This window comes from Oncorhynchus nerka, linkage group LG22 (assembly GCF_034236695.1).
Source record: "Oncorhynchus nerka isolate Pitt River linkage group LG22, Oner_Uvic_2.0, whole genome shotgun sequence".
Classification (NCBI taxonomy): domain Eukaryota; kingdom Metazoa; phylum Chordata; class Actinopteri; order Salmoniformes; family Salmonidae; genus Oncorhynchus; species Oncorhynchus nerka.
In genome coordinates this window covers 69,015,161-69,031,706 of record NC_088417.1, presented here as the reverse complement: position 1 = coordinate 69,031,706, position 16,546 = coordinate 69,015,161, and the positions used below count along the sequence as shown (strand labels likewise).

Genomic DNA, 16,546 nt, shown 5'->3' with positions numbered 1-16,546 from the left:
ACACACACAGTCTCACGCACACAGTCTCACGCACACAGTCTCACACACACACACACACACACAGTCTCACACACAGTCTCACACACACACACACAGTCTCACACACACACACAGTCTCACACACACACACACACAGTCTCACACACACACACAGTCTCACACACACAGTCTCACACACACACACACACACACACACACACATACACACACACACACACAGTCTCACACACACAGACATAGTCTCACACACGCACACAGTCTCTCACACACAGTCTCACACACACACAGTCTCACACATGCACACAGTCTCTCACACACACACACACACAGTCTCACACACACAGTCTCACACACAGTCTCACACACACACAGTCTCACACACACACACAGTCACACATAGACGCACACACACACACGCACGCACACACACATAGACGCACACACGCACACACAGGTATACATAGACGCACACACACACAGTCACACATAGACGCGCACACACACACAGTCTCACACACTCACAGTTACACATAGACAAACACACACACAGTCACACACACACGCGCACGCACGCACGCACACACACACACACACACACATACAGCTAAACGAGGCCTGGACACCATCACATAGACCTCAACATCAGTTAAGGGTTGGAAACCAACCAGACAGCCTGAAGACTGCATCAAGCTCTTTCAACTGGCCCAGCATATGGCTGGTTTGTCTGTCTAATTTTCTGCAGGAGACTAAATGAATGAGGCTTGCAGGCAGGCTGACACCTGCGGGCGCTTTGACAGGCTCGGTAATTAGATCTAACGTGTAATGATTCTTCCTTAATAAAGGCTGCGCCTAGGAAAATTGAACCCAGACAGAGGAGAAAGAGGGAGGGAAGAAGGAAGAGAGAGACTGGGGTGAGGGAGGAAGAGAGAGACTGGGGTGAGGGAGGAAGAGAGAGACTGGGGTGAGGGAGGAAGAGAGAGACTGGGGTGAGGGAAGAAGAGAGAGACTGGGGTGAGGGAAGAAGAGAGAGACTGGGGTGAGGGAGGAAGAGAGAAACTGGGGTGAGGGAGGAAGAGAGAGACTGGGGTGAGGAGAGAGACTGGGGTGAGGGAGGAAGAGAGAGACTGGGGTGAGGGAGGAAGAGAAAGACTGGGGTGAGGGAGGAAGAGAGAGACTGGGGTGAGGGAGGAAGAGAGAGACTGGGGTGAGGGAGGAAGAGAGAGACTGGGGTGAGGGAGGAAGAGAGAGACTGGGGTGAGGGAAGAGAGAGAGACTGGGGTGAGGGAGGAAGAGAGAGACTGGGGTGAGGGAGGAAGAGAGAGACTGGGGTGAGGGGTGAGGGAGGAAGAGAGAGACTGGGGTGAGGGAGGAAGAGAGAGACTGGGGTGAGGGAGGAAGAGAGAGAGACTGGGGTGAGGGAGGAGAGAAAGAGCATCAGAGAGTGGGGGACTGTGTGAAGCGAACACAACCGACAATTCCACACCGTGGATATCAGTGGTGAGCCGTGAGGAAGGTGACACAAGGCTGGAAGCAAATCAACAGCCAACAACTAAAACACTGAAATCAGTCAGGAGTTGGATTTCTTTGCAAATACGCCACAGTCAGAGGCAATAAGCAATCAGTGAGGTGACTGGTTAGCTGTTAGGACTGTGCTGTACTGTGAGTGGTGCAGCCTGCCAGGCAGGGCAGTCATTGTTGGGAGGTAGAGACTGCTGAGAATCTGATTAGATGAGACTGACCACCTCTGAGAGCTATCAGTCAGTAATCAGACCAGAGAGACACACTCCCATGGTCTCCCACTGTACAATAGAGGGAAATGGTGAACTATGCATCTGGTCTGGAGGTTTGAAACACCACAAGGTGGTCTGTAAGAACAGGCCAGGGATGTAGCAGCAAGTAGTCTCTTTTTGAGGGCTGTCGTCTTACAGACCAAGACCATACTGTCACTCCTGAGTCAGGCATCAACAGGCGAATCACAACGCTCTGAACAGGTTTCTCCGATCTAGGATTTCTATGAAATGTCACAAATATATATGATTGTTGTTGATGGGAGACAGCTCCTGATGATCGTACCAGCCAGACTTACAGTGTAATTAAAACAATGCGTGTTACGTCATTATATGCACAGAATAAATTGAATTCCTATTTTCAAATAATATGCTCTACTCCTTGGCAGAAATCTTGTCATTTTAGTTCAATTTGATTTAATCAAGCTTCAACTGGTTGTCTTTCCTTTATAGTTTCACTATTCTAGGTGTGTGTATAGCACCGAGCAGAGCTATGTGCTCCTCCACAGAGAGCAGCAGTGAGTTTGACTCTCTCCTGTCTATAGAAGTGTTGTTGCTGCCGCCATCAGTTGACCTCTTTGTTTTGTCAGTGCCGTGGCGGGGCCCTCCAAGCCCCTGTTGAACATTAAGAACAATAAGCATTTGATGTGTACCAACAAGAAAGCACAAACCACCAAACAAACAGAGACCTTTTGCACCTGCCCTCGGGGCAAATACTGACAATCATCTAAGCTTTTCCCTTTTTGCTGAAGTTGTTTCTTGTCCTGAGGCGGTTGGTCGCTCGGTCTGTGCATCGTAGTATTGGTAGTGGTGGTAATCCCATCGAACAAAAAACACACCACTCCTTTTATCTCCACACTTCCCTCAATAAAAATACCAATGGCCTCCGTTCTCTTGCACCTGGATTCTTTTACTCGCCTTTTGTGATTGTAATAGGAATTAGCATTTGGCAGGAGTGGAGCAGGAGGAGGGAACGTGGATGTTAAAAAGAAAGAAAGGGGTCTATATTTAAATGGGAATAGGGGCCAAGAGATTGGACGGCCTACTATCCACCAGGGAGGGAGAGAGTGCATTTGTGTACTGTTTCCCCCTTTCACTGAGGCCCGTGTTGATTTAAGACGAACAAAGGGGGTCTTAGTCCTTTCAAGGGAACCAAATCTCCTCACAGAGGTGCCTTCAAAAGGAAGCCTCCCTGTCAAGCATGGCCATTGAGCCCCCGGTGGACGCCGCAAACCAAGCAAAGGCCAGAATGTGGGAAATGTGTTTGGGGTCCTAGGACTCTGCGTAGAGCACAGTGCAGGAAGAAAGAGGGAGAGGAGGGAAACAACAACCTATCTGCACCAATCAGCACCTCTTTCTCCTGCTCTCTGAAGGGGTCATAACCCCTGTTTTTCCAGCCCCTCCTCTCCCCTAACACTCCCCCCTCCGCTCCCATCAAAGCCGATAGTAACCCACCATTACAGAGGAATGTCCATTCAACACATTATCTGGACGTAGAAAATGGGGCTGGCTGCTTTTAACAGCAAATTAGTGACGTGATAATGAGGTCATAAACAGATGCCAGGCCCCCCTTCTGACTTAATTTCCTACTGAATTAGCACTTCCTGGTTCCTCCTTCTCTGGCTCCTATACAATACTAACCCTCCTCCTGGCATGTTAACTAAACACTGCTTCTCAATGCTCTGTGATACGGGACGTTAAATGTACACCTCAATGATTATTACTCTGTTTTTTTCTTCCAGAATTCTCATTTATGCTTCAAAATAGATTTTTGTGTTTATTATTTCATTTTCAATGTATTTCCCACTAAAAGGACTAGTAAAATATATTTTGGCATATCAAAACTCTGCATGGTGTTTATTTGAGTGAGTAACTAATATGGATTTTCTCATTCATCACACTGTATCCAATTCGATTCCATTTAATAGACCACCCTTAATGGATTTTCAGTCACGTCTAGACGTGAGCGAACACAGATTGATATTTCACACCTGTGTTACACAGAGCTGCACTGCAAATGGAAGCTTTTTTTGCCTGAAATGCATTACCAAGCTCTGGTTCTGGTTGATATACAAATAGGCTGCAACGGCATGCCTCTCTCGGCTCTCGTACACTGAGCCAATGCAGAATTACAATGACCAGCCAATGTCCTAATAATAATAAACAATGAAACACATTATGATTCTGTCAAATGAAAATAATTTTGCCATTATATAATATTGCAACATAAAACACATAAGAACTCATACCTTTAACTGCAGCAGTGCTGAAGAATTTCTCTGAGCTTGCATCAGAGCCCTGTGTGAGAGAAAGACGATATCATTAGCACATCTTCTTAAACATGTGGACTTCATAGTCAAAGACCCAACAGGCCATATGTACCATCCATCTAACGGGAGCAAAACATTCCGCACTGCACATCACGGCCACTTGATGGCACTGTTGGTCCATGACACAACAGCACATTTCATCTCGAGCCCGGTGTGGCAGGGCGTACATTAACATTGCTATGTTATTGTGCAAACATTCAGTGCTAAGCATTTACACAGTATTAGACAATTAACATGTTTTTAGGTGAGAATGTGCTGTCGAAGAGGCGTTGGCTAATTCAATACCACGAATAAGGTGAAAGACCGACCTGTTACAATCCCTACCAATGTATGCGTGCCATGGATGAGTCTACTAGGGAATAATAGATTGAACCCACTAGTTTAAAATGTCACATTCATAGCGTTTTCACTTTTTGTCGCAGAGAAGTATAAAACCAGATGACAGTAGCCTATTGAAAGATGCTCGTTTATATATTAGATATTAGTCGCGGGAAGTGAATTTGACAATGAGCCCAATTCAAAACAATTCAGAAGACATTATCACAGAAAATGAAGACTCCACAGCTTCTCTGCAAATGGACAGTGGCACGGGCTCCAATAGTAACGGTATGAGAATTGCACAAATTCCACATATATCACATTGGCTAAAGCCTATCAATTATTTTCTATACTCACATGATACGACCCTGCTGAAGCCAGAAACATTTAAATATTAATTTGCTTAGGGTGCAGTACACTCCATGGTAAGAGATAGGCATTTCAGTATATCTATTCATCCGAATTAAAACGTGTAGGTGCATGGAAAACAGAAAAAGGTTTTGCCATTCCATAAAATATCATTTTATCTCGTAATTCCACAAATTAAAACGAGAGTAGCATATCAAAGAGTATGACGGCAGATAGACAGACTTGATTGAAGCACATTCAGTTTGGATATTTCCCTTTTGCACACAGCAAATATACAGATAAACACCATTGAAATAATAACGGTACAAGCAGCCTTTTCCACATAGGAATATTACACACTTGCGTTATTATGAATATGTTTATTAGTAGCCTATAAAACGAAATGCTGCAATAACCACACAGATATTACACATTTTATTCTGTTCAATAAAACCTATTGATAATACACAGAATTCGTCGTTAATATACATAAACTAATAACCAAACAGGCTAATTCATAATAAGGTAGACTACGTGAATAAAGAAATGCGACGCGCATACCTTTGATGTGGCGAAACTGGCAAGAAGGAAAATAACAAGTCAAATATATGACTTTCGTGGTCTAGAAAATACGGCCCCGTTTTACATTCTGCTCGTCGAATAATGTAATCCACAAACGGGGCGAATTCAACTCCGTTTTAATTGATGACAGCCATGCGAAAAGAGAAGCCCTTTCCAAGACAATTCCAACGAGAGACGAGAAGCGCATAAAAAGCTACCGTTCCTCTCGGACAAAGGAAGACGTGTCTTGCCAGCAAAAGCATCAGCAACAACTCTGGGTCGCTAAATCCCGTTAAGTGCGTTTCGTCTCCAGTTCGTGGTCGAAGACAAATCTATTTCGCAATATTCTTGTATTGAAAATATCCGAGATTCGAATAGACAGGATCCTTGGGAGAATGTGTATCTGGACGCGTAAAGAGGCTGCGTCCACAGACACCACAAGAGAGTCGACAGCTCGCTCCTACAGAGCAAAAAAAAAATCAAACAAAGCGCAAACCAATTTCCTCTGTTGCGAAAGAGGGAGACAAAATCACACTTAGAATCACCTTGAGCCAAAAGGGGACTCCACATTCATTATATGTTCAGCTGGTAAAAGCGTATGTCCTGTGGTTGCTGACGGTTCCGTCGCCGACAGAGCCTCTCTTCATCCGCTCCAAGCATCAGACAAACTCCCATTCATCCAACGGCTGCCCCAGCGATCCTCGCTCAACGATCGGGTCCTCCCACTTCCTGATTCTAACCTGACTTGGGTTCGACTTCTCTCCCGAACACAAACACACGTGTGTTTTCTGCTTCCGAGTGTCCGAATACTGTTCCACAGACCGCGCGCTGCTCGGGACAGTCGTGCTTATTTGCGTAAATGGAGCTAAGATAAACTGCTTGGCATTTCCAGAACGAGAGAGGGAGAGAAAGCAAGAGACGGAAGGGAAGGGGAAGGGCCTGAGACTAGAATGATATTCTTTCACTGTCAACCGTGTGAGATGATGTCAGCGGCTAATGATTTTCCCAGTAGGGTGCTGCAACCGTGAGGGGAGGAAAACAAAACACTCTTTATAAGCAGCAGTGCACCTCCTCAGAGCTCACAGCCGTTCTCTTCCTGTTGGAATAACCACCACTCTACTGTCCTGGAGGAGGTTACATACCCACACCAGCTACTGGGCCAACCATGGAGATAGACAGGGATCCATCCATGCTCACCTATGGTGCCCACTTAATCAAACCTGATCCAGGGCTCAAACGCAGACATTGACAAGAGATTTTCTCATGTTCAAACCATGTGTATTTGTAAGAGGATCACCAGCTTTAGCATTCTCCCCATTATTAAGCACATTTCTGATGGGGCTATTGCTTGGAAGGAGAAAGAGAGAGCGAGAGAGAAAGTCTTATCTGATCCATCTCACTAATCTGGCGGACCACGGACACTCCAGACCAAAACAATCCTGCAATCTCCAACTAATGCTGGGCGTTCCTGGAAAATCCCTTTAATCGCACGTTCCCGTGTCCTAGCCTCAGCTAATCAGCATTAACCCACTGTCTGGGAGGTCAATGGATCAACAATGGAGTCACATTGGAGGGAGGATGGGATCTCTTTCTCTCTCCCTACAGCACCCAGCCCCCACAGAGCAGAAAACAGACTTAACTCATTGCTGCAGGGTGCTAATCCATCCCTCTACCCTACTGTATGTGCTGGAGAAAGAAGGAGTGGGAGAAAGAGAAAGATGGTGGCCAGATAGATGACTATCAGCAGGGAGACGTGGCTGGCTGAGGCCCCAGGATACCATTCAAAGCCATACTGCCGGGCCCCCGGGCCCCAGAGAGCTAAACTTCATCACACAATGGTCCCGCGAAGAACACAGCTCTCCATTACAAAGTATTCATTGGGTTAGGGGCCCACCTTGATCTCCAGTATAAAGTGTGCAATGGGTTAGGGGCCCCATCTTGATTGTCAGTGGGCCCATGTCTAATATATGATGAAGCCATGTTGACAAGTGTCTGCTTTGAACATCAAGCAGCTTCCATATTGGGAAGAAGAAAAGGAGAAACAATTCAAAGTGTCTGAATACTTGGTCCTAAATAGTAGGCTGTTTGAGTATGCAGAAAAAAGAAATTTGAATAGTATGCAACATTTAGGAAATCGAGTATACTTTAAATGCCCGGATGTCATACTCATTTCGGCTTTGACAACAACTGATCAATTATATATGGGGATGCACTACCAAAATCAACCAATAGCGGGAAACTGCATTTCAAGCATGACGCATTCTCAGTATGTGAAAATAGAATGTTTAATAGTATGCAACACCTTGAAAATCAAGTATGGTTTAAATGCCAGGATGTTATACTCATTTCGGCTCTTCACCCAGTAGAATTCGATGCACACTTTTCCACTATGTATTGGAAGAGGTGGGCTGCGAGTGATAGGCCCTAGTTCTGTTCACGTAGCCAAACAACAAAACTAGTCATTTTTTTGAACACAAAGTGTATTTCTGTTTTCTCACTGAAGTGTTTCTTGTTCTCTTGGCCTTTGTCAGAACTTTGAACCTAATTACTAAACCATCTTCTGATTTCTGAATGTGTTGGCATCAGGGACTTGGGATGAGGCTGAGTTATTGATGTCATGTTAATCAGGCCTTTTAATTTAAACATATGGATTGTAGGCTAGGTAGGCTAGGTTATCTATTTAATGATTTAATTGATGGATCATGCCTTAGCAGTCACTCTGATCTTGTTCCCAATGATCAGTGCTTTCGTGTATTATGTTGCTGTCCAGCGGTCCTGAATTTGCGATGCACGGACTTTCCACATGCCTTTTGATTTGAACATTTGAACATTTTTGTTGTGTGCACTAAGCTATTTGATTTAATTAATACACAGTACCAGTTTTATGTTTGGACACATCTACTCATTCAAGGGTTGTTCTTTATATTTGATATTTTCTACATTGTATAATAAAAATAAAATGAAATCACACATGAAATCATGTAGTAACCAAAACACTTTTAAACAAATTGAAATATATTTTATATTTGAAATTCTTCAAAGTAGCCACCCTTTGCCCTGATGACAACTTTGCACACTCTTGGCTTTCTCTCAACCAGCTTCATGAGGTAGTTACCTGGAATGCTTTATAGTATGTCAGCATGCACTGCGCCTGGCCCGCCACAGGAGTCGCTAGTGCGCGTTGTGACAAGGACATCCCTGTCGGACAAACCCTCTCCTCACCCGGACGACGCTGGGCCAATTGTGCGCCACCCCATGGGTCTACTGGTCACGGCCGGCTGCGACAGAACCTGGACTCAAACTCAGAATCTCTAGTGGCAGAGCCTTAGACCACTGCACCACTCGGGAGGCCTCATTATCAAATTTAAGAGAAACCTCAGGTCCGTGATTCCAGCTCAACCACCAGACAATCTACATCCGGATCTCTCACTGCACATTCCTTTTTTAATTCAAATGTAACGCTGACTGAGACGAACAGAAATGAGAGAAAAAAAGGCTGTGCATGCTGTAATGCCGCAGCCAAGAAAAGAATATAAAGTGGCACTTTTCTATGGAAAAGCACTTGATGCCGTTGCCAGAGACTGGAGATCAAATATAACGTCTGGAGTTTTGTTATGTATGCCAGTAATTGGTGTCTGTGCCTGTAAATTCTGTCTATACACCATCAGCCCTTTCTCTCTGCTAAAAATGTTTCATCTTTAATTCTTTTTTGGGCCGTGATCCTTTGCTTCAAAGCATCCAGAAGAGAATTTTGCCAACCTCCGCAATGGCGGTTTAATTTGACAGGAACTCTTTTTTTTCCCTAGATTGCAATCACAGGAGACCGGCTCTCTTTTTCATGAACCTTCCTACCATTACAGGAAAAACCTCCCCTCATTTAAAATATTACCGACAAGTGTAACAGGTGTAATACGCTGAAAGCGCTTAGATAGGGCTCAAGACTTCCCGGGGTGGATGAGGAGGATGAGGTGAGGCAATAAAAGGAAACGTGTCTTGATGAAATGGTAGAAATGCTCTGAGGAGAATAGCAGCGTTCTCCTGAGACAGATAGATAGATATATAGATATAGAGAGGTTCCAGGCAGGTTGACATGGAACAAGCAGTTAACAATGGCCGGGCTGTGAAGATGAAGAACCGTCGGGGAGAAGAATCAGAGGTATACAGTTTAATGGCAGTGATAGAAAACTGAGGATGGATCAACAACATTGTAGTCACTCCACAATACTAACCTAATTGACAGAGTGAAAAGAAGGAAGATTGTACAGAATGTTTCTCTTAGAGACTCACAGCTGTAGTCGCTGCCAAAGGTGATTCTAACATGTATTGACTCAGGGGGTTGAATATTAATCTAATCAAGATATATTAGTGTTTTATTTAAAAAAAATGTTTTCTAAATGTTATAATTTTTCATCCACTTTGACATACCAGAGTATTTTTTGTAGATCATTGACAAAAAAATGACAATCTCACTGTAACAACATGTGGAAAAAGTCAAGGGGTGTGAATACTTTCTGAAGGCACTACATGTATTTCATAGACAAGATGTCTACTATGAGTAGTATGGAAGTCTACTATGGGTAGTATAGAAGTCTACTATGGGTAGTATAGAAGTCTACTATGGGTAGTATAGAAGTCTACTATGGGTAGTATTGAAGTCTACTATGGGTAGTATAGAAGTCTACTATGGGTAGTATAGAAGTCTACTATGGGTAGTATAGAAGTCTACTATGGGTAGTATAGAAGTCTATTATGGGTAGTATGGAAGTCTACTATGGGTAGTATAGAAGTCTACTATGGGTAGTATTGAAGTCTACTATGGGTAGTATAGAAGTCTACTATGGGTAGTATAGAAGTCTATTATGGGTAGTATGGAAGTCTACTATGGGTAGTATAGAAGTCTACTATGGGTAGTATAGCAGTCTATTATGGGTAGTATAGAAGTCTACTATGGGTAGTATAGAAGTCTACTATGGGTAGTATAGAATTCTATTATGGGTAGTATAGAAGTCTACTATGGGTAGTATAGAAGTCTATTATGGGTAGTATAGACATCTACTATGGGTAGTATAGAGGTCTACTATGGGTAGTATAGAAGTCTATTATGGGTAGTATAGAAGTCTACTATGGGTAGTATTGAAGTCTACTATGGGTAGTATAGAAGTCTACTATGGGCAGTATATAAGTCTACTATGGGTAGTATAGAAGTCTACTAGGGGTAGTATAGAAGTCTACTAGGCGTAGTATAGAAGTCTACTATGGGCAGTATAGAAGTCTACTATGGGTAGAATATATGTCTATTATGGGTAGTATAGAAGTCTACTATGGGTAGTATTGAAGTCTACTATGGGTAGTATAGAAGTCTACTATGGGTAGAATATATGTCTATTATGGGTAGTATAGAAGTCTACTATGGGTAGTATTGAAGTCTACTATGGGTAGTATAGAAGTCTACTATGGGTAGAATAGAAGTCTACTATGGGTAGTATAGAAGTCTACTAGGCGTAGTATAGAAGTCTACTATGGGCAGTATAGAAGTCTACTATGGGTAGAATATATGTCTATTATGGGTAGTATAGAAGTCTACTATGGGTAGTATTGAAGTCTACTATGGGTAGTATAGAAGTCTACTATGGGTAGAATAGAAGTCTACTATGGGTAGTATAGAATTCTATTATGGGTAGTATAGAAGTCTACTATGGGTAGTATAGAAGTCTACTATGGGTAGAATAGAAGTCTACTATGGGTAGTATAGAATTCTATTATGGGTAGTATAGACATCTACTATGGGTAGTATAGAGGTCTACTATGGGTAGTATAGAAGTCTATTATGGGTAGTATAGAAGTCTACTATGGGTAGTATTGAAGTCTACTATGGGTAGTATAGAAGTCTACTATGGGCAGTATATAAGTCTACTATGGGTAGTATAGAAGTCTACTAGGGGTAGTATAGAAGTCTACTAGGCGTAGTATAGAAGTCTACTATGGGCAGTATAGAAGTCTACTATGGGTAGAATATATGTCTATTATGGGTAGTATAGAAGTCTACTATGGGTAGTATTGAAGTCTACTATGGGTAGTATAGAAGTCTACTATGGGTAGAATAGAAGTCTACTATGGGTAGTATAGAAGTCTACTAGGGGTAGTATAGAAGTCTACTATGGGTAGTCTATATCTGACTGCAAAATAGGTAGACTACCCCCACATGCCATGGAACATCCTACAATCAAATACATACACAAATACACACCAGAATCAAAAATCATCTACCATCTCTTTTCTGTGCTTTCAAAAAGCGAGGTGAGGATGCTTTTTACAGTCATTACATCCAGCCTTATCTCAGTGAGCCTGAGCCTGCACTAGCCTGCCAATGACAACTGCTTCTAATCTTGCCCCCTCCCGACAAGCAGCTCTGAAAGCGACAGCGCCTTTCTTCCCAATTCCTCAGACACGTAGCAGACATATATTCATCTGTCACTCGTTGCCTGTATTAATGGGGAGATGACACACACACACACGAGGCAAAAAGATGAGCCATATTTCACACATCTTTCACACTGATTTAAACCTGCCTTTATCACACAAGAGGGATTGGTAGTTTTTGAATATTAAGGCAGACACAAGACAGAGGGAGGGAAGCATCTGTCTGATATAGCCTACTAGGACAACGGGAATTGAAAAGTAGCAGATCGTTTTTCCTCTACGGTAATATGTTTCCTTGAGCTAAGAGATATGAAACTCACATCATATGTCACTGAGTGAAGCGTAAAGTATTTCTTCCTGGTGTTCGACCTATAAAGTAAAGAGCCTATAGAGCAACTGGTGTAATCTGGTCTGCTATCTCTCCCAGTCTGCTTTCAGGAACCAGGCCCGGGCCGTCGGTTGGACCACTAGGCGAATGGGGATGGATAATGTTATACCTTATCTAAATCTAGGAGGTCAATAATCACTGAGAGTGGACATAGCAGTACATAAGCACTGGTCTGTTAGCATGAGCAGAGCCACTTTACTGCCTGGCCCTCGAGCCATCAGTCCTCTGTCCCCTTCCCAGGGACTCTGCTTTCAAAACAAACCAGGACAAGGAAATTGGTTTAGGCTAACCTTCCCTCCTCAAACGCTTGGGTTACATACCTAATGCATTTTTTTGCTATATTCCCAGTCGGAGTAGAAATGGGAACAAGAGGGAGGCCCTTTTGTCAAAATTCTAGACATGCCACAGAGCGTCAGCTGCCATGCCGCAGGTAATTTCAGGCCAGTCAATCCCTCCCTCCCCATCAAGCAGACCAACATTGAGTACCACTCTATTTCAGTGGTGCACAACACACACACAAACACATTTGTACACACTCATATACACTCAGTGGACAGTTTATTAGGTACACCCATCTAGTAGGGGGGCGTATCCCCCTTTGCCTCCAGAACAGCCTGAATTATTCGGGGCATGGCGTTCAATCGTGGCTCAATTGGTATTAAGGGACCTAACGTGTGCCAGGAAAACATTCCCCACACCAGTACACCACCGCCACCAGCCTGTACCGTTAACACCAGGCAGGATGGGGCCATGGACCCATGCTGCTTACGCCAAATCCTGACTCTGCCACCAGCCTGTACCGTTAACACCAGGCAGGATGGGGCCATGGACCCATGCTGCTTACGCCAAATCCTGACTCTGCCACCAGCCTGTACCGTTAACACCAGGCAGGATGGGGCCATGGACCCATGCTGCTTACGCCAAATCCTGACTCTGCCACCAGCCTGTACCGTTAACACCAGGCAGGATGGGGCCATGGACCCATGCTGCTTACGCCAAATCCTGACTCTGCCACCAGCCTGCACCGTTAACACCAGGCAGGATGGGGCCATGGACCCATGCTGCTTACGCCAAATCCTGACTCTGCCACCAGCCTGTACCGTTAACACCAGGCAGGATGGGTCCATGGACCCATGCTGCTTACGTCAAATCCTGACTCTGCCACCAGCCTGTACCGTTAACACCAGGCAGGATGGGGCCATGGACCCATGCTGCTTACGCCAAATCCTGACTCTGCCACCAGCCTGTACCGTTAACACCAGGCAGGATGGGGCCATGGACCCATGCTGCTTACGCCAAATCCTGACTCTGCCACCAGCCTGTACCGTTAACACCAGGCAGGATGGGGCCATGAACCCATGCTGCTTACGCCAAATCCTGACTCTGCCACCAGCCTGTACCGTTAACACCAGGCAGGATGGGGCCATGGACCCATGCTGCTTACGCCAAATCCTGACTCTGCCACCAGCCTGTACCGTTAACACCAGGCAGGATGGGGCCATGGACCCATGCTGCTTACGCCAAATCCTGACTCTGCCACCAGCCTGTACCGTTAACACCAGGCAGGATGGGGCCATGGACCCATGCTGCTTACGCCAAATCCTGACTCTGCCACCAGCCTGCACCGTTAACACCAGGCAGGATGGGGCCATGGACCCATGCTGCTTACGCCAAATCCTGACTCTGCCACCAGCCTGCACCGTTAACACCAGGCAGGATGGGGCCATGGACCCATGCTGCTTACGCCAAATCCTGACTCTGCCACCAGCCTGCACCGTTAACACCAGGCAGGATGGGGCCATGGACCCATGCTGCTTACGCCAAATCCTGACTCTGCCATCAGTATGACGGAAAAAAAACGGGCTTCGCCAAATCAGACCAGATCAGTATGTTTTCCACTCCTCGATTGTCCAGTATTGATGATTGAGTGCCTACTTGAGCCGCTTCTTCTTGTTTTTAGCTGATAGGAGTGGAACCCGTTGTGGTCGTTTCCTACAATAGCCCATCCATGACAAGGATTGACGAGTTGTACGTTCCGAGATGCCATTCTACACACCACTGTTGTACTGTGCTGTTATTTGCCTGTTTGTGGCCCGCCTGTTTGTTTGCATGATATTTGCCATTTTCCTTCAATCTCTCTCTCATCAACGAGCTGTTTTTGCCCACAGGACTGCCACTGACTGGATGTTTTTTCTTTGTCGCACCAATCTCTGTAAACTCTAGACACTCGTGCGTGAAAATCCCAGGAGAGTGAGCTTTTCTGAGATACTGTATCCGACGCACCAAGCACAGACGATCATACCACGCTCAAAGTCGCTTAGGTCACTCGTTTTGCCCATTCTAACGTTCAATCCAACAGTAACTGAATGTCTCGATGCCAGTCTGCCTTCTTTATGTAACAAGCCATGGCCACGTGACTCACTGTCTGTAGGAGAGATACATTTTGATGTGAAAAGGGTGGTGTAGCTAATAAACCAGCGACTGAGTGTACATACACAAACATATATGCAAAATACACACACAGGTAGACTTTGGACGGCATCCAGATTGCCATACCTTTATACCGATCTTGTGCCATACCGGGATATTCAATAATACCGGCACTGAACACAAGGGGCACTATTGATTTTAGAAGAAGCTAACCACAAATGCAGAGCATTTAGCACATTTTTAGACAGTTAACTTAATAGTTATAAAATATCCAGCTGGCAAACATTTAGTTGTGAATTCTATAATGTAATTAGATCACATGGCGCATGCTGTGCAACAGTGAACGACTCACAAGACTCCGGTCTCTAGTCGTTGTGTGCTACAAACACCACGTGACTGGGTACTACCGGGAAAATGATGTGACAGGTGAAATGAAGAATGCAGTCTTCTTTATCTCCTAACATATTGCACAAGATGACCGCAGGTATTTACTTAAAAAGTAGCTACAAATATTCACATTTATAAAACAACTTCAAATAAATAGTTTAAACGGTATTGATGGTATTGAAAAACCATCCTGTGGCTATTTCCAAATACCCCGGTATACTGTACATACGGTATACCGCCCAAGCCTACACAGAGGACTGTATTGTTGATGTTTCCTTGCGTTGGTAAGGGGTTAGATATCTCTCATCTGCTCACTGTCATGGCTGATATAGAGTGAAACTGTAAATGCCATGAGAACTACAATATAGCATGCAAACGTTGGCAAAACAACTGCTTATCCTTCTGATCAAATCATGTCATATGAAGCTGGTCCAGATACTGGTTTGATCTGGTTTGTAGTAATATTGAGGTTGGCTTCCATGAGGATCCCGTGTTAAAAACCAGGCGATAGCTTTCAGCTGTTTTACAATGGAAAATAAGGGAAATCCTCTCAATATTCCAACCTGATTCCAGTTGTCTCAGAAGTCTTGCAGTGGAGCCATGCACCCCAGACAAACCCCTAAATAAAAACTCTGAATATCAAACCCTAGCTTTAATTGTCCTCATTAATCATCTCCATAGTCACAGAGGCACGACAGACATCAGCAACGACTTAATTCCAACCCAGAGCTACTTTGGCTGGGATGATATTTTTCCCTTTTTTTCCTTTCTTGTGCACCACACTGGGAGCGAGGAGAGATGGGGAGAGAAATAAGAGGGAGAGAAACAGGAGGAGGAGAGAGTGACAGGGAGAAGAGAGACAGAGAAATTAGAGAGCCAGACAGCCAGGGGGAGGGGAAATCGAGGGGGGAGAGAAATTGCCCCGCTGTGTCTTTAAGAGGAATCACGTCAGGAAAGCACTGAGGAAATCACCAGGAAGACCTGTATTAAAATGTGTCTGACCCCTGATGGACTTCCGACTGCAGCCCAGAGCAATCTGCCTGCCTGCCCGGCTGGAGAAATATGGTCAGAGGATTGTGCCACTGAAACACTCCATCAAGACCCTTCTGTCAGGTACGCACTGAGACAGACTACAGCCCAAACCTCTCTTCCCTTCCTCTCTCTACCTCCCTCCTCCACTCTAAGGTCGTGTTGAACTGCTCCAGAGTGGGGGCCTAATGATAGTCTCTCTAGTCTAGGGGGACATAAGATGGGCCCAGACTTCAAAAGCCAGCAGGGTGACAGACAGCAGGGAAGTCTCTCTCTCGCCCCCCCCCCCCCTCTCCGTCTCAACCCAGGCCCACTGGCCCAGGAGGGGTTTCTAATTGCATTTCACAAGGACTGAACTAAATAAAGGCCTTGTTCTGCCTACAGTAGCCACCCTGCTGGGAGGTGGAGAGTCGGGGGAGGGGGGAGAGATTTGAGCCTCTGTGTGTGACAGAGAGCTTTAACATGGCAAGCTCCACAGAGACAGGGGTAGGATAGCAACTCCACCCCAACCTCCCCTACGGTAATGGTAGAACATGGGAGACTGAACA

General features: G+C 44.9%; 1 protein-coding gene across 1 annotated transcript in view; it reads right to left on the bottom strand.

Moving 5' to 3' along the window:
- The window catches only part of LOC115105548 (autism susceptibility gene 2 protein-like), a 540,119-nt gene that overhangs the window by 39,491 nt on the left and 484,082 nt on the right, over positions 1-16,546 (bottom strand). The window contains 1 exon segment of the mRNA XM_029627721.2: positions 4,037-4,085. Coding sequence (XP_029483581.2) covers positions 4,037-4,085 — 49 coding nt within the window.